General features: G+C 40.6%; 1 protein-coding gene across 4 annotated transcripts in view; it reads left to right on the top strand.

Moving 5' to 3' along the window:
• Window positions 1-19404, top strand: part of GRID2 (glutamate ionotropic receptor delta type subunit 2) — a 698066-nt gene that overhangs the window by 602316 nt on the left and 76346 nt on the right. For all 4 annotated transcript variants that reach the window (XR_004417944.2, XR_004417943.2, XM_033060210.1 and 1 more), the window contains exon 13: window positions 2983-3178. Coding sequence is in view for 2 of the 4 variants with exons in the window: in XM_033060210.1 (XP_032916101.1) it covers window positions 2983-3178 (196 nt within the window). In the remaining 2 variants the exon portion in view is untranslated. The remainder of the gene's footprint in view (window positions 1-2982; window positions 3179-19404) is intronic.

The following is a 19404-nucleotide window of genomic DNA, read 5'->3' on the forward strand; positions in this document are numbered from 1 at the left end:
CGCGTTGCCTTTAAATAGCCACTCAGCTGGGCAGCCACACAGCCGCGCAGGCGGGCGGGGAGCCGGGCGGCCGGGCAGGTGGGTGGGCGGGGAGCCGCGCAGCCGCACAAGACTGAAAACACCGAAAAAATACAGAGAACTATCATGGGCTCGGATCGGCGGCGCTGCCCCACCACTGGGGCCGCACGGGCTCCGGCTTGGCTCGGTGCTGCTGTGGGCTCGCACTTCCAGGTTGGAAAATTTCTGAACATCTTTCATATATTGGCCACTCCGGAGTACAAAACACGCTTCCGAGTACGGACCAAAACTTTTGTCAAAATGGTGCGGCTAATAATCATGAAATTACTGTAATTTTAGTGTAGAAGGCAACCAGGCATGACTTACTTTTGGTGCGTAAATGTGGAGTGCTGCCAGTCAGCTGCTTTTCCTTCATGTGCTCCAAAGCGTGCTGAGAGGACTCACTCCATAAGGCTGGACAACCAGCAGTAATTCCATGAATCACCTTTTTTCACTTTCTTTATATAGTCTGGATATTTTCTTTCTCCTGTCACAAGGGATCTCCCTTATCCTCCTTCACCTTTCAAAAATTAAAGCAGGTGGCCTTGCAAGGGCAGCTTTCTCAGTACACTGACTTCTATGGCTCTAGTGATCTCAATCCATCCCTGCCTTTTCTGGTTGGGACTTACCTGACCACCTGCTGCTCCTTGTTCATTGCCTTCTTGAACCCTGCCTTTAGTCACTCCTTGGTGAGGAAGAGTGAGGCAATGCAGGCATTGAGCACCTCAGCTTTAGCTATGGCTGCTATCCCCATCCACAGGGGCACACTCTTCTTGTTCAACCTTTCAGTTCTGCTAAAGCTGTTCTTGTTACCCTTGAAATCCCTCAAGAGCATCCACTCTGACTGAGTATTTCTAATGCTACCCATAGTTGCTCGGAAATGTTTCTAAACTCCTCCTTTGAAGATTGTCCATGCTTCCACCTTCTGTATATTGTTAGGTGAGAGGAAGGTTTTTAAAAAATTCTTAGGAGTTTTTTCGTAATTTCAAAGTGTTACATATGATTGACTTGCTTGCCCTGGAGAAACCTACCTGGTGGCTATGTCTAGACTTCAGGACTGACTTTTAAAATTGTATTAATTCTTATTTCAGTATGTTCATTAAACTTAAGCACGTGACCTAAGTAGCTTGTTTTTGTAATTCCCCTGACTGCAACATTTTAAATTATTTACTGCTTTCCTTTCACTTTGGTTGTAAGAGGGTTTCACATTTTTGATTGCAGCTCAGACATTCTGTATTTAATCTTTCAGAACTCACAGGTGTTTATCTGGACTTGATAATTTTTTTACTATTCTGTAGCAAACTAACCACAGTACTTATTGTCCTGATTCCTTAGTCTACCAGAATCTCATATTTTTCCTCCTAGAATAGGACACGTCTTAGTCCTCTGGTAGAAGTCCTCTGGTTTCAGGAAATGTTACTTGTAGCATCTCACCTCTGATGAGTCCATGTGTGTACAGATTCTTTGCAGGTTCCCCATTTAAAAGTAATGCAGTCTTGTTGAGAAAGTGAGAGGATTTGAGGGTTTTTAATACCATTAGTTATTTAGTCCTCACAATTACATTTATCCCTTCCTTATAATTACTTTATGTAATCTGACTAGAATTATCTCTTGGTCAATGCTTTTCTAAGCCTATATGCCTAAACTTTAAAGGATTTCTTTTTCGCTTAGCTAACGTCTAAACCCTTGCCATTGATCTCTATTGATTTCTTCTTTTCCTGCTTTCTGTTTTGCTCATGGCATACACATCCTGTGAGGTGTTATTACTGTTTTCTTCAGTGCCATCCTCACAACACCTAAGAATTTCATTTTTTTCCAACCCCTGTCCCATAGGACCATTTTCATTAGTCTTCATATTTACATTTTTTAGAAATACAGCTTGGAATTTGATGAGTTTCCTACGTTGCTGTTTGCATTTTCTGTGTCTGCAATAAGCTTTTAGAATTTGCTATTGCTTTCTTTAAGACAGCATTGAGCTCCTTGATTGTCCTTATGTGTCATCCACTAGATTTGTGCAGTTTATACACAGTTAATTTGTGCTGGGAAAGCTGTAATGGGGTATAAGCAGTAGACATATTGTAGAAGTTACTTTGAAATTTTAATGAGTGCCATTAAAGAATCAAAGGTACGGGAGAGCAATTCTACAGGAAAGGAAAATAAAGACCAAGAGGTAAGGAAACTTTAAATGGTTCTAATGTACAGTTTTAAAGTTCAAACCAAGTTTGGTTAACCAAACCTCATTTGGGATGCTTTGGGAACTTCTAAAACTATTTTCTTTTGGTTTATAGAGAAGGGTAAGGCTAGATAAGACGTAAAGCAGAACAAATGTATTAGACTAAATAACATGAACTGTGATAAATGAAAATATGATGAAAAAGCAGTTCATGAAACAGTAATATTGCTGAAAATAATACAGGATGTGACCTTTGAGATGGATGCACAATTTGGTGCAGAAACACCCCAACCAAGCTGCCCTGCACAGTATAACCCAGGAGCACACAGAGGTGCTCAGCCCGGGTGCTCTGGGCTGGATTTCATGAGTTCTGGTGCTGCCATCAGCTCCCCACAGCAGGGTGTGTGTTTGCCCTATCAGTGCATACCCAACAATCCATGATCCATGAATATTGCACATTCCAACACTCCCTGCTCAAAGGAGCTTGGCATTTCCCAGCATCCTCTTACTCCTCCTGTTCTTTTTTCACCCATTTTCACTTTTCCCACCCCTTCTTTTCTCTTCGTACTCCTCTTTGTGTCTTAAATCATAAAAACAAATTTTCAATCTTGCTTTATCTTTTAAGAAAAAAAAAAAGAAGAAAAAACAACAGAAGAAAGTGTCATGACACCCATGTTCCTCTGTGTTGCCTTTTGTTTGCTTGAAAATGTGCATTAAAGTGTCCCATGTCTGTCTCTTCCCCACCAACGAAGGTCTCTGCAGGATCTCTCACGGCAGACGGACATTCCCTACGGCACCGTGCTGGACTCGGCGGTGTACGAGCATGTGCGCGTGAAAGGCATGAACCCCTTCGAGAGGGACAGCATGTACTCCCAGATGTGGCGCATGATCAACAGGAGCAACGGCTCCGAGAACAACGTCCTCGAGTCTGCTGCAGGCATTCAGAAGGTACTGACACAATTCCCTGCTTCCCACTGGCGATGCTGTGCCTTGCACCATGTTTGCTCAGCTGCTGCTTCTAGCTGACAGGGGTGCGTTGGCACCCAGGCAGTGATCATGCCTGGAATCAGTTCCTGTAAGGTCATTGCACTGGCACGGAGGAGTGGGACTTCTCAGGTCTGTGGCATTGAATAGCATTTTAGTATGTAAGTACCTAGACTGCTCCAAAAAGTATTTACAGGTGTTTTCATATGAGATGGCTGCATTTTTAAGGATGCAAAATGGGAATAGGAACACTAGAGTCCCAGAACACAAGACATTGTCTTTTTTTTTGGAGTCTCCTGACACTGAATATCCTGGTTTTCTGTTGTAACTCTGAGTCATATTTGTTTTGGGAGAGGAAGGCAGGAATGGATGATTTCAAAAAGGGTCTCACAAACACATACTGTAGTAGGTTTAGCAGTGGAAAAACACTTTGAGAGCTCTTTGTAGACATATTTGTGAATGCAATAGCTCCCTCCCAAATTCTGGCTGACAGCTGCAGCTTTTATAGAAACCTTTTTTACTGAAAGGATTCAGTGTAAGAGTCAATATAGGTTAATGAGTGACTGTATACCAGCTTTTTCCGTACAATAAATTGTATCTTTATATTCAGACTTCTAAATCAAATCAAAGACATATCATATTTTGCTGACTTTATTTTAAACCTCAATATGTGACAGTTTCTTACAGAAAATATCCATGAATTGTATGTTTACATTGTTACAATCTCGATTTAGAGATTTCTGAAAATCCAGATGAACTCTGCTTTTTTGTCTCCACCAAAATCCATTGGCCAGGAAAACCTTGCATTTCTGATGTTCTCACTCTAGGTAGTAACAAGAGAAAAGAGTATGTTAAGAAGAATGATGAAATCACTGGTGAGCTCTTGATAATAAAAGAACTAAAAAATAACAAAGATTATTTTGAGTTTTAAAAATCCCCAATCCAACCTGTGGATAACCAATATGATATTTTCTCCTCTGAAGGACTAAACAGCATAAAAGAAGAGGCAGGAGAGGTCCTGGGGAACTGCACTTTTGAAACCCTTTTAGATAAAGTCATAAGCTGAAAGAGCAAGAAAAAAGGTCTGAAGATTTATTGGCTAGAGGAAATTGCTTTTTTGGAGAGAACATATTTTAGCTCAGTTTGTAAGTGGCTGATAAAGCTGGGATTTGCCTTTTGTATATATAAAAAAGCCCAAAGCCAAGAACCTTCCCTCCTTCTGGTTTCCCTCCCTAAGTTATAAAATGAGTTTCAGAAGGATCAAAAACCACAGTACATCAAACACAGCTGTGCTCTCTAACAGCTTTTAGCTTGAAAAACCAACCAAACAGTCTATCCTGCAGGTAGGTAATTCCAGATTACAGTCATTGAGTTTTCATTTCTGGACACATGGCAGTTGCTGTCCTGAAACCTACAAAACCAGAAACATCCAAGTTCTTAATTTCCCATGCTTTTACTCGCCAGGAATAGGCAAATGATGATGTTGAAAAACTAAGTTGTGTCAAGTTGAGCAAGCCAGCCACCCTCCAGTTTTAAAAAATCAGAAGTCTTAGGTCTGATTCTAATGAACATGCACATCTACCTGTGGGTGCAGTTTTTCCAATTCCTTCAATGTGCAGGAAGAAATGACACAGAAAAAGATTATTTGCCAGCTGTTCACCAAAGCTTTTGGGAAGTTGTAGTTGGCCTGCTTGGGAAGAAAGCTGTATGAAGAAAGTGATGTTAAAAGCTTATCTTAAGCAAGGAAAACTAATATTTTAAAAGGAATCTGATAAAAATCAGAGATTATAATCTCCATAACACATTTCAAAAAATGAAAACATTTCAGTAAGAATTCATGATTCCCCTTGGCCTATTTATACACTTCATAATGCTTCTGAGGATCTTTAATGAATTTAACTGGGCACATCAGAGCTATTAACCTGATTATAACCCTGGGCAAGATACACCAACAGATCTTCCTCTGTGCCTCATTATGTTTCCCCCATACATCAGTAAAGTGTGACTGAAGAGCAGTTTGTCCAGGCTCTGTGAGAGCATCACCTCAGCAGATATTTCTGGAGTGCCAGGCGAGACAGCAGAGACTCAGTGATGCTCCAAACAGGTACAGGGAAAGGGACTCCCACTCAGCTGAGTAATGACCCTGAAGGGATTGGGATAGGAGGGACAACCACAGGAGAGAGGTGTGCAGGGATGCAGTGGGCATTCCCATCTTTAACAGCACCCCGTGCTGCACCACCTCATGAGGTTTGCAAGGAGCCTTCACAGAAGGCACTTCCCAAAATATTTTTGTGAAATCCTAAAAGTTCTTTAGTTTTGTGTTGCTTTTATTCTGACAACTCCAGTGGAGCTGGCACTATTTTATTGTGAGGAAAGTAGCAGTCTAATGCTAATGTATATATAAACAGGGGGAAGAGGAGAGGGCCAACCACTGATTCACTCAGCACCTCGCCCCTCTCACGCAGCAGGACTGCCTGCTTGCTGTACCAGTGTCTTTGTGGGGAGTGGCACCTGTGGGAGTGCAAATACAATACAGCCAAATGACAGTGATTGCGCAGTCCCACTTTAAATCAGGCATTCTGCTGCTTTGACCTGCTTTTCCTGGCAGGAGGGCAGGGCAGGCAAGAGAAATAAGATGGGAAGATGATGCCATTGTAAGTTTTCAGGTTTTGATATTTATTGGTCGTGTTCCTCTCATAAATCAGATGCATACATATCACTGTGTGTGCTCCTGTTCCATCCACAGCGAACAGCTATAAATACCACAGGTCCAGCTAGAGAGCAGCTGGATAGATTTACCCTGAAGAGAGAGCAGTTTTAAATACCTCAAACAGGAGACAGCCTGAAAAGCACAGGCACTTTGGATATTTTCATCCACTTATTGTCTCTTCCTTTCTCAAAAGGCAGCAGAAAGCTGTTGAAGTTCTGAATTTAAGGTGGGGAAGCACTCAGTTGTTTGTCTTCCCGCACTGTCAAACCAAAATGGATGGAGAGGTAGCTGTATTTTTATATAAACCTGGATTATTCTGGAGAATATTCACTTTTATCTTCCCTTTTTCTTTATTATTCCTAAGTGTTTCATGTGTCTCAAATTGGTTTTCCTTTTTTTGCATAGGTTATGAAATATGCATCTCATTCTGTCCTAGGAATCTCTATTTTTGCGGAAGTTATTTATTCAGAGAGGATTTACAGAAGCCCAAGTCATGCCTGCTTAAACATTCATTGAGGACTCCAAGAAAAATCATTTAGGCTTAAAGATATCACATTACATACCTCTTTATGTCTTCTTAAAAAGCACATTACCCTACTTAATCCTTTACAAGCACCACAGGCTTTCCTATCCTTGGAACTATTCCCATTTAAAATATAATGAAGCGCCTCTATTGTGCCCCTGTCTGCTCTTTCTTCCCTGGAGTATAATAGTGCCTAATGCCCTATCCTACCCACCTTGTTCCTCTGAACATGACACCATAGCCTACAGCCTCTTCATTTTTCTCAGTAGTACAGAGTGGAAAATTCCTTTCCCAGGCAGAATCTGAATGCGTTTGAAACCTCTTCTGCCTATTTAACTCTATCTGCAAAATATTTAGCTACTAGGAAACTTGTGAATTTTTGTCAGGTGGAATAATGCTTCTGGATGGTACATTAAGAGAAACTCCTTGTAGGCTCATAATACTTCCTTGTCGACTTGCTCACAGTATCAAAAGGAATTTGGTCTTGAGATTTGGATTTTCTTGTGATCCTAATTGCAATGCCAATGGAAGCATGCGAGCCCTTTTTTTTTCCCTGGACACTGTGGATGTCACTTTTACCCTCCTGAAAATACTATAATAGTAAAAATATTTATGAATAGACCACAAAAAAAGCTCTTCTAAGGTTATTTGTATGGGGAAGAAACGAGTAATAACAATTTGCAATTCTGTGCTGGGACAAATTGTTAATAACTGGCCATGGGTATGCTTAATTTGTTTACAGCAGTAGCAACATCCCGAAGACTTGATGGGCCAAAACCCCTCCTGAATTAATTAATTTTCCTGATACACTTACATTTTTTAAATTGGACTTGCATTTCTTGTGGCAGATTCACTGATTGCACCACAAAAAATCTGGTTAATGTATCGTAGTCCACACATCTCTCTTGTGAGCATTTCTGGCCATGGAGCTGCCCAATAAAAAGACACAGAAAACAAAAGAGAACCAAGACAGACCTTTGAGATATTGGATGTGCACCATGATTCAGCAGTTTGGCAGTGGCTAAGAAAGGGGCAGGAATCAGAAAAGGTGAGAGTTCAGAAATGCTGGGACAGTTCTCCAGTGTATCTCAGTTCATGACCAGGGGATCAGCTGCCCTGTGCGCATGTTGGCTAGAAGGCTAATTATCAAACCAGACACCAGCTCTCTGATTCCCCTCTGCCTCTGGAGCTGAGGCTTCTTGGTCAGATGAGATGTTCTGTATCTGCTCTATGAGAAAAAAAGGTTGACAAATACCCTTAAGAGCTTGATGTGTTCAGTCCCACAGCTGAAGGTGCAGTTTGCCTATTTTGCCATTACTGTCTCTGGCACAGTCCATGATTTGGAGCTGACAGCTGCTTGCAGTACCAAAGGCACTGACTGCTCCTACTTTGTATTATCATGGATGGTCTGGCTTTTTTTAATTTCCCTATAATTCTGTGTATCTTTACTGCCATATCTGAGTCTTTAAAAAACTTACAGCAGTGATAAAAATTAGAATCCTGAGCAGAAAGCACTACAAACACAGTGCGGTGTTACTTTCAAGCATTATCAAAAGGCTAATAGTTATCTGGGTTAGCTCAGGAGCTTGGTGTGTTTGGGAGGTGCAATAACTGGTCTGTGGCAGTTAACAGAGCATGAAGACTCTGTGCATAGCTTTAAAAATTAAATGCAAAACTTTTCCTACCACCATATTTTCTCAGAATTCAGGGTGTCTGTAACAAAAGGCTTGCTCTCCCTCACCAAAACTTCTGAGTATATTGTAAAGTCTGATCTAACTTTGACTTTCTAGAGAGTTTCACAGGTTTTATCTAGAGTAGAACACCTGTAAAAGTTATTTTCTGCAGAGTTGACTTTATTCAAAAGAATGAGTAAGTCAAAATTTGAATTAGCCTACATATCAAGAAATGGATCTACATGGACATGTGTTTATTCAGCAACTAAGCAAGCCAACTACTGCTGTATTCCTTTGTCTCCAAAGTTTTCTGTGTGTTTTTTCTGAGTTCATCTTCTCCTGTTTCATCTTACATGCTACTGAATGTACCTCACCATTTTTTCCCTCCCTGAAATGCCACTCAAGTCACTTCTGGCTTTTGTTCAAAGGTCAGTCTGTGCACACCCAAGTCCCATTAACAACCTCAGATGTCTGACTGCTGTCCTGCTGTGGTGCTCTGCCATTCTACCCTCCATCCAGAAGGAAGGTAGAATGTCTTTGCTTTCTCTCTCTCTCATCTCTCAGGTTTTTTTTGACCAGAACTGTTCTGAAATTTTTGTGGGCCATCCTACATCCAGGACCATAGTCTTTTCTATCTATATTTTATCCCTGTCCCTTAAGCCCAACAAGTTGGCTCTACAGAAACAACTTGAAGTTTCACTTCTCTTGAGCTGAGCTGAGTTTCTTTCATCTGAAATAAAATGTGTGTGTTTTCCTTTGCTGTCTGTTCACAACTGACCACTAACTTTGCTCAACCTAAAGTCTACAGAAGCTGACTTCATCATCTTAAATATTCTTTCTATTGCTGGTGTGTCCAGTTAAATCTTGCCAATTTACTTTCCATACCATATCTATGATTTACCATGTGACCTCCAGCCCATCACTTTAGTAGCTTCCATTGTTATTTTCTGGGGCCTCTATAAAGAATTCTCTTTGCGTTTAGTTTCATTGAAAATGCTCCTGGGTTGAAAAAAAAAAAAAGAAAAAAAAAATTGCCTTGACTTTCAAGGCCTTTCATGGTGAATTCTGACTCTCCCTGCAGCTTTCTCATTTGTGTGAGCTTCCAGTGCAACTCCTTTTTCAAGCAAAATATCCTTATGCTTTCTCTAAGGACCCTTCTGTAAGGTATGTTTTCCCTCAAGACTGTCTCAAGTTGTGTCTTTCCTTCAAACTTCTTAACGCTTCCCTTTGTTATTACACTAACAAAAACCTTGACAACCAGGTCTCTGGTGGGCTATGATTGCTACCCATCAGCTGAGCAGCTCTGTTTTGTTGCTTCTTTATGCTCTTTCTCTCCCTTTGGTTTATTTTATAGCTGCCAAATCAGAGGGGAGAGAGGAACACACATGATAATCATCTAAATACTGGCATAGATGGGATATGGGGAAAACCAAAGAACTGCTGTACCCCAGAATGAATTAAATTAATGAACACCAGCATTATCAGATGAATAGTATTTCTCAAAAAACAGCCTCTCTGTACCTGACCTTTCAACCTTCATCCTCAAAGGAAAGCTATAGCCTAACTTCAAAAGATGAGCATGGGAAGTAAAAGTTCTTAACAGTCTGATACAATATAAAAAAAAATATGTGAAAAATAAGATTTTATTGGGCAATTTCTCCTTGCTATTACTCAATTTCTCCAGATTCAATGGTGCCAGCTATGTATTTCTTTAGAACATTCTTATTGATTAACAACAACATCATTGCATTAATCTCAGAGGCAGTTTTTCTAATCTTGAAGATTTCTGCTTGTTTTCAGATGCTTGTTTGCCTGAAAAGTTGGTTATTTAGGGCTCTCCCCACAGATATATTCCATCTTCTCTTCAAAGACAATTCTCTCTTGGAACCTTGCTTCACCTTGATCTGTCAATGGCTATAAATATGCCCTAATCATGTCTACCTTGAGGTGTCTAATTTAGGTGTGTAAGTTTCCTTCTTTGCTGTTGTAGACAGGCAGTTTTCTTCTCTGGGGAGTGGACAGGAGTGTCTAAGACAGAAATCTATTTTTCTTGGTGGCTTATTTTGTACAGTACCTACCAAACTAAGATCATATTCCATGACTAGAAATGGCAATAAAAATAAGAAACAGCAAAATATACTCTGAGGAACTAATTTTCCTTCAGTCCTGTAGAATTGCATTTTGCAGAGAGCTGAGTCCAGACTTTTCAGCTGGAGAAAGGACAGATGACAGCTCTTTGAGGAGTAAGCATGGGATGGAGGAGTGGGTTCCATCCTTCATTCTGATGGCTAAATGCAAAGCTCAGTACTTCACACCTTAGTCTATGTCTAACCCTGTTGTCATCTTTTTATAAGGCAAAACAGTCCAGAGAGGAAAACTGGTTCCTTTGTGAGTGGAGGTTTTCAGTGGATGTAGAACTGGACTAATTAAGATGGACTGATGAGCAAAACATCCCTATCCTGATGGCAGCAGCACAGCTCTGTAGGAGTGCAGGGCCAGCTGCCACCATCAGGGTGCCCAAGGTGCACTGCCAGCCATTTGGTCTGAAATAATCCTGAGGCACGTGCAAAAAGTAGAACTTTTTGTGTGTTAGAGTAATTTCACGATTATAAGCCGCACATTACAATACAGAGTGTGATAAAAGGTATCTGTTCTATCACCATCTGTTGAGGGTGGGGGCAGTGATCCTTATCTCCACGTGAGATGTTCTGCTAATGGGCCATCTATTGAAACCAGGTGGGGCATTGTTCTTTATCTTTTCACAACCCATCCTTCCTCCAGCGAGTCATTGTCTGCTAATGGCCATTGAGTCCCACTGTGTGACTGATAAAATTACTTCATCCCATTGGAAGTTGCTCCAGCCAGGGGGAAGAGCCCAACATTTCTTACCAAAATACAAACAGAGGTTTTGGGACACTAAGGGAGCCCCTTTCTCCACTGGACTCCAGAGGAAAAGCGGATTTCTCCACATCACCACTGGACCTCCGGAAGGAAACTGCACCTTCTACAGGAGCACTGCTTCAACTGAATCACATCTGTCACTGCAGGAGGATGCAGCCACCATTTAATGGGACTGCTACCAACAACCTGCCTGACGGGGTGTCAGGTTGTACTCTGACTTTGTCAGGGTTTGGAGTTTGTTCCTTTGTAGTACTGTATTTCTATTTTAATTTCCCTAGTAAAGAACTGTTATTCCTAATTCCCATATCTTTACCTGAAAGCCCCTTGATTTCAAAATTATAATAACTTGGAGGGAGGGGGTTTACATTCTCCATTTCAAAGAGAAGTTCCTGCCTTTCTCAGCAGACACCTGTCCTCCAAACTAAAACAGCAACTTTTCGTTCTTTGTCCATATATAAGCCGAACCTGATTATAAGCCGCACTTCGGGTTCGGACCAAAATTTTGGTCAAAATGGTGCAGCTTATAATTTTGAAATTACTGTAATTGTGTGTGAAATAGCCCCCAGTCTCCAACTGTTGAGATATCAAATAGGAGTTTGGTTTTTTTTATTTGGTGTGGTTGGTTGGTTGGTTGGTTGGTTGGTTGGTTGGTTGGTTCGTTGGTTCGTTGGTTGGTTCGTTGGTTTTTTGGTTATTTCTGGAGAAGTTTGGGTGTGTCTGATAGTAAGGGAAGGTGGGAACATGACACTCTGATGGTGAGTGAACCTCAATCAACAATTGTGGAGTAACTGTGTGAGGACTTTGTATCTTTTGGTGCCTGTTTCTCATGCTGAACACTTTGGGAATTTGGGTATTATCCCCATTTGTTTCCATGGCCATATCACAATTGAATGCCATAATCTCAAGCATTATATGTGGCAGACTTTAAATTTCTGAATAGTTAAACAGCATGAACACTGCTTTCATTTGCACTGACAGGTGATTAATTGTAGAAATTCTGAGTTCTGTCCTGAAGCTGGGATTTTTACAGGATCAAAAAATTTGGAAGGTATCAGGGAGTTAGAAAACTGACAATCAGGAAATTTAAGAAAAAGGGTGTGTTTTCAGTCAGCGGTTGCAAAATCTGAGCATGAGCATGTCAGGATAATGCTCACAGGAATTTTTTTTGCTAGTATTATTTGTTACCTAATTTTTCTGAGCTGGTCACCCTCTGTTAGGGAGGCACCTGTTAGAAAGGATGGTATAAACAGAAAAGGACACTGAACCCACCCCTACAAATGAGTAGCTTATTTTGTGCATATTTACATCTAACAGAGCAATGCTGTTGTCATATTCTCTAAAAGAAAAGGTTTGTGACTATTTAGGAGGTGATGAGAGCATTTATTATGCATTAGCATGGGAGAGGTCTGAAAGAGAAACAGCTCTCCTGGGTGCTGTTACAAACCATCTCCTGAGTAGCACAGGGATTTATTAAAGAGCACAAGACTGGAAATGTCTTCACAGATATATTTGTAGCAAAATGGAAGTTCTGCTGCTTGTTGCTCTCTCAATTAAAACCAAAGTTTATCTGCTGCAGGGGCCAGGAAGGGTTTGGGAGATGCAGAAAGATACTGAGGGGTCAGTTTTTTAAGGTCTCAGTTGTTATTTGGGCCCTGCTGCTAGAGTGATGCTGATTCTGGTGTGTTATCTTACAGTGAAAACATGCTGGATACACATAAGGAAAAAGCAATGCAAGGAAACTTTTGCTAGATAATAAATGCTTGTAACTATTTCCACCCCATAAATATACCCCTAATACTGTTGCTAATTTTATATTCTACCTTCCCAGGCTCTTCAATCTATGGCATTGCCTCGGCAAAAAAGGTTATGACCAGCAGCTTTAAATGACCCAAAACTGTATGATGAGGGATGAGCAAGGTGTGCTGAGGTGCCCCAGTGCAGTGAACCTCCTCCTGTGTCAGCAGCTTGTGGAGGGATATTTCCTTCTCTGGATTTCTGAGTAGTGTGCATGTTGCTTTTTATTAAAGCAGAGGGACTCCTGATGGAAGGCACCAACTCCCAGGCATGTTTTCCTAGTCTGGTCACATCAGACATGGGTCGTGTCTGTGCAGCCTGTAGGGGAGCAAAGCTTGGGATGAGCATCTTATATTTCTTGCAGACATTTTCCTATGGGAGGGTAACAAAAAAGATTTGAATTTGTGCAGTTTAACAACCACATGTTTTCTTTTGTGCCTAAATCTAGTTCCAGATCCCTTTTTTAAAAGCATCCGTGGAAAGTTTCTGTCAAAAATTGCTACGTCATTTTGCATTCTTGTTATCCTAAGAAAGAAAAACTCTACAAAATGCCTGACAAAGAAGAGAAGTTTGGCATTTGGAGCACTCTTGCTTGGCTACAGGGGACACATAAGTTATCAGGCATCTGTTATTCTGGTCCTGTGAGGTCTTATTTCTCCATTTTATCTCCATTAACTTAGTGCTTTTCCTGCAGAGGTTCTGTAACATTTCTAGGTTCATGAAGATTAATAACACCACCCTCCCAAGAGTGTCTGGGGACTGCACAGACTCCTACGCAGCTCAGGCAATCTCTGCTTGTTCTTTTCCTTCTGAATTCTCACTTCACTTTGTTTCCTCCCTCTTACTTTTTCATTTGCCTGCTTTTTGACCCTTTGTCCCTTCTGTTTGGATAACAGCTACTCCAGCTTTTCCCCAGCTCTCTAATTCCTTTCTTCTTCCCACCCCCCACCCCTCCGCAGTGTTACACATCCCCTTTGTTATCTCCATGGGTTTGCAATGTTGTTCTGTGTTGATCTGTGCAACAATTTTCCTTTGCTATCAGCTGAAGCATTCCCAAACTCGGGCTGCCACTTTGAAGCCCAGCTGCAGGCTCCTGGCGTGGTGGGCTGCTCTGGGGATGGATCACTCACAGAGGAGGGAAATGCAGACTCTGTCTCATGATCAATAGATGGAGGCAGGAGAGCACACTCTTGCTCCAGGCACAGAACTTGGTGCTGTATTCACTTTCTTTCTTAAATGTTTCCAGAGATCATTTTTGTGTATTAACATATTTTAATAATACCCAAATACTTTGTGATGCATTAACAAATGCGAAGGATGGGATTGAATGTCAGGTTGTTTAAAGGATATATGCAACAGAAAAGAGAGATAAATAGAAATAATGTGAAAGAGTGCATTTCATACATCCCCTGTGTTCCAGCCTTAAAGCATGATTTTGTGAGGCTGCAAGTCTAAAATCATGAGAGTAGCATAAGAGGTAGCAAAGGGATCTTGTCTCATGTTTTTGGAGCTGCTAAACCAATCATTCATAAAACAGTTTTGATAGCTTTAGGTAATTTCTGTTCAACAGCTTGTTACTAAACAAACAAAATGTCTGTTCCAGAGACCAGCAAATGCAATTGCAGTTAGTGGATCTGTAGGAAGTCTCCACTGTAAGACACCCAGAAGTTCCTCATTAAATGATTCAGAACTTTTGCTTTCTAATACTCTTACAGCAGGAAGTCATAGAATAGCAAAGTGGCTGGATGAGGACAGCCTGCATCTGCTCCAACAACAATTTTTTTCAATATCATCCATGAATAGTCAATACAATAATAAACATTTTGGTAGGCAATGACATGCTAGTGGAATAATAAGAATGACACAGGAAAATTAAATTGCAAGCTAAAAAGCATTTGCAGAATACCTGGGAAAAATCAACCTTTCTAGTCTCTAATGTGTATAAGTATCAAGCCTCTAAGTATCAGAAGATATAATTAAAACAGATGATTGCCCTTAAAGTCATCCTAGTCTCAAAACAGGAGAGTTTAAGGTACCATGGAGAGAAATAAAACACAAAAAGGTGTTATTTTTCAAATACAAAAGAGGAACCCTATGCATCCTCAAAATGGTGATTGTTTTACAAACTCTGGGTCTGTGCTTCTGAATACCTGTATGCATTTGATTGCACATAGAAGTTTTATACCCAAAGAGATCTCTCATATCTAATCTGAAAACAGGTCTGATCTGGGAGACAAGAGACTGAGCAGACCTTTGCTGCTGGCTGCTTTTTGACAGTCATTTCAATATATATAGTGAGAAGTATTCTAGTAAAACTGGATTTTGTTGGAATATATCATTTTATTGATTTATTTCAATCAGTTCAACTTATTCATTTATTCACAGTGTTAGGAGAAAAAAGAATTATGTTATGTTTAAGGAGGAAGAGAGGAGAAAGAGGACCAGTTTGAAGCAGATCAGGTGGTCAAACTGGACAGTTGTTATACAAAAATAATCGCTCAGAGGCATGCCAAAACCTATGATTAACTTTTGTGGGATTAAACCATACTCATGCCAACAACATCCTGAGGCTGGGATGTAGGGGGCTATTCCTTTAAAGGATAATTACAATTAACAGAAAGTCTCCTCTGCACAAGCGGCCAGGCTGCACCATGGTCTGGTGTCACCGTGTGAGCACAGGCCTCGGGGATGCTTTGCTTTTCTGTCCTTATTGCCAGGTAGGCAGGTGGGCTTTCCTGAAGTGTGTCAAAAACAAAGCTAAACCTCTTCTGTTAAATAAGCAGAAGGTATCCTTAGGCTGAGACGTAGTCATAATTGGGTTTTTTCGACCACTTATTCTCTTTAGTTAAATTGCCATGAAGCAGTTTATGTCTCTTTGCATACGAATTAGGTGGCAGAGTTGTCCAGTTTGAAAATGTGACTGCAATAAATGAGTTTCTTTTCAAGAGCCAAGCTATGGGAGGAGAGGATTAAAGAGCCATGTGGAGTATTTTATGAAGCATTTTAACCAGGCTGTAATCACATATCATTCTTCTATTATTTTGCATGAAATAACTGCTCTAGATAGGCTGCACAACTCCCTTCCTGAATTACAATGGCAGGAGAGAGTTGTTTACTATTCCCAGCTCTAAAGCTTTGCTGCTGCATGGGGGCTGATTGGTGCTTATGGCTGTTTGCAGAAGGGCTGTTTAATCAAATAAAACAGAGCCCATTCCCCACTGAATGTAAGAGAGAGAGAGAGATCAATCCCAGGGGCTGTATCAAGATGGGTGGAAAACACAATGCATCTGTAATGAAAAACCCAGTAGATAAGCAGCTGTATTATAAAAGTCTGTAAGGGTTCTGGCCATAGCATCAATCAAAGGTAGAAGATTGTGTTGTTTTATCTCTCTGACCTCAGAGCAGGATTTCCTTGTAATGCAGCCATGGTTTAACCCCAGCTGGCATTGCAGCCCTACACAGCCTACACAGCCCTACTCTGTCACTTCCCCTCATTTCAGGATGGGGGGGAGAACCAGCAGAGTAAAAGTGAGAAAACTCATGGCTTGAGATAAAGACAGTTTAATAAGTAAAAAGAAAAAGCAACCAAAGCAAAAACATGGAATCCATTCACCACTTCCCACAGGCAGGCAGGAGTTCAGCCATCCCCAGGAAGGAGGGGCTCACGTGTAACAGGTACTTGGGAGGGCAAACATCATCACTCTGAATGTTCCCTCCTTCTTCCCCTGGCTTTACACAGCCAGCACAATGTCCCATGGTGTGGATATCCTTGGGTCAGCTGTGCCCCCCCAGCCTCCTCGCTGGTGGGGTGGTGGGAGCAGCAGAAAAGGCTTTGACACTGTGCAAGCTCTGTTCAGCAATAATGACAATATCCCTGTGTTGTTGACACTGTTTGCAGCACAAATCCAAAACATAGCCCATACGAGCTACTATGAAGAAAATTAACCAACCCAGTCAAAACAAAGACAAATACTTTTCTAATAAGAATTCTCACCCTGTAAGTAAACAAATCTAAGACATGGCACCTTCCCATTTGCGAGCCTTGTCCCTGACTCTCTCTAATACAAATTTCCAGGGAACCTCTAAATTTCTCTTCAATCTTTCATTCAGTTCTGGATGCAGTTCTTTAATACTCTGTTTTATAAGATATTGGTGGCCAGGACATGTCTTGTGATTGATCCAAGGTACTGCAACATAATTTGGTCCAAAATGGTCTGAATTTGTTACCTCTGGAAGACACCAAACACAATGCTTTGTGTCCTGCAGCATGGAGAAATGGCATGGCCTGGCTTTCTAAACTGCATGTGGTCAGAAAAATGTAACAAACCCAAGTTTGAAAACCTTTACATTTTGTTTCACACCTGGCAGGAGTTCTGAGCATGGTCATATTTTATGTGACATTCAGGTATGCACTAGAAAGCTGCTGCACTGGGCCTCTCAATGGGCACAAGTACCCTGCCACCTCATTCATGGGTTTTCACTGAGAATTCCTGCAAGAGAGGATACCAGTCTGCTCATTCCTCATAGAAGGAAGGCCCACACCTACTGCATGCTCAAAAGCAGAATTTGGCCTGAAAAATATTAGGTGGTTATCAACAGCAGTATCTTCAGCATCAAAATTTTGACCTCAAGTGCCAAAATTTTTCCCAAGTCATGTGTTTACCCTTAGGTTGCTGTATGCTGAATCTCTTGGAGTCCAAATGTTGTGTTGTGTGTCACATAGCATAGTCAGGAGGCAGCACACCAATGTAGGTGCACATTGAGCAGGTATAAACAGCAAAAGCAGGAATGTTTCCTCACAAAAGGAAAATGTTTGTTAATGAATGGTTGCAAAGTGCTTCCAATCCTTCAGATTATGCTACTATTAAACTGAACATCTTTGATTAGGCTATGGCTGTGCTGAAAGATAAATGAAGGAGCTGGTTTTCTTCAAACAGTATCTTATTCTTGATTAGAGGGATCATTAAATCGTTTCAGATCTAACAAAGTGAGCAGCAGATGGAACACAGCAAAGACAGCAGAAAAATATGAGATTTCACAAGAGAATCAAACTAGGCAAACCCAGAAGTAATTCAAAAGAGCTCATACCAAAATTCTGGCTAACATAATCACATATAGCATATGTTTGTGGATTACAACAGTTGTGGAAAGTACTCAGGGTATTTTTTTGTCTTTTGATAGATACCAATGGCAATCTTGAGTTTCTGAATACATCCTCTCGTGAGGTGTTGAGAGTCTCCCCACCTTTTTAGACACTATAGTGAATTTGGAAAATTTAAATGAAGTTTAGTGGAGTGGAAATACCAGTATGTAGCTAAAGATCACATAAATTTATTGTATCTGATGGATTTTGGTACACTCCTTGCTGTACTTCTCTCTTCCCAAACCAGTGTCCTGCTTTTTGAGATCTTGAGTTGCCCATTTCAGCCTCTATTCAGCTGGCTTCTCCACCTTCCTCAAACATTCCATCAAATGTTTTCTCTGTCTTTCTATCACACCCTTTTTCAACATGAAAAATCTTCAGCTCAAATTTGGCATCCTCTGAAAACAGTCAGTGTAGACTTCAGCTCAGTTTGTATTTCCATCCACCAACTGGAAGCTGGCTTGACTGCTGCAAACCTTGTGAACAGAGTTGCAAAGGGCAAATCGCATGTCTGCAAGAATTATTTAACATAACATTATATCACATCCAGATCCATTCCTGGCTGAAGGAAGACAAATCACAACCAAACAACAGAGAAGCTTACAGAAGGATTGTTTTGCATTTCTTTCTAATAGTAGTCCAAGGCCTGGTGGAGTTTCTTCAGTCCCCATAGAGTTTCACATGGCACACTTTAGGACTGATACTTCATCAAATTGTACTGGATCCTTTCAGGACATATATTGCACACCTTCTATACAGCTTCCAGTTTATTTTAGTTATTACTACTCCATAAAATTTTTAAGCTATGAGGAATTTCTAACACTCCATGACAAGTCTCATGTAAATTTTTTAACTGCAGTTTTGGTCTCAGCTTTATCATATTATTCTCAATTGGTAGATTTATTTATTTTTTTATTAGGCTGTTGCCATGTTTTTACAGTCTGTGATTTACCTCATTTATTCATCTCATACATTGCTAGACCTAATTTCTGGTGTGTGCCCCATGTAGGTACAGAGTGAGCCCATTGAACTATTAGTTATTCACTAGCTGCCAAATTTACATGCCTGTACTGTGCCTCAGATTCCCATTGTACTTGCATTTTTCAGCTCTAAATAATTTGAAATATGACAAAAAGGGATAAACACAACTCAAAAGAAATTTTAAAAGAGACAAGAGAAAATATTTTGGTTTTATCTTCTTCAACTGCAATATAATATGCTCTTCATAGATATGTCATCCATAAGATAAAGGGAATATATTCTTCTGGCATTGTATTTACTCTGCTTTCTTATATACACCTTTGGATTAAAGTATTTCCTAAAATTTAACATGAACGATGTAGCAACCATGATACTAGATTGGACTTGACGTAGACGTTGATTTGTAGGAATTGTGTTTTACTTTATGGCTGAAGGGATGGTATTTTCAGAAGAAGAGCCCACATG

This window comes from Catharus ustulatus, chromosome 5, assembly GCF_009819885.2.
Source record: "Catharus ustulatus isolate bCatUst1 chromosome 5, bCatUst1.pri.v2, whole genome shotgun sequence".
Taxonomy (NCBI): domain Eukaryota; kingdom Metazoa; phylum Chordata; class Aves; order Passeriformes; family Turdidae; genus Catharus; species Catharus ustulatus.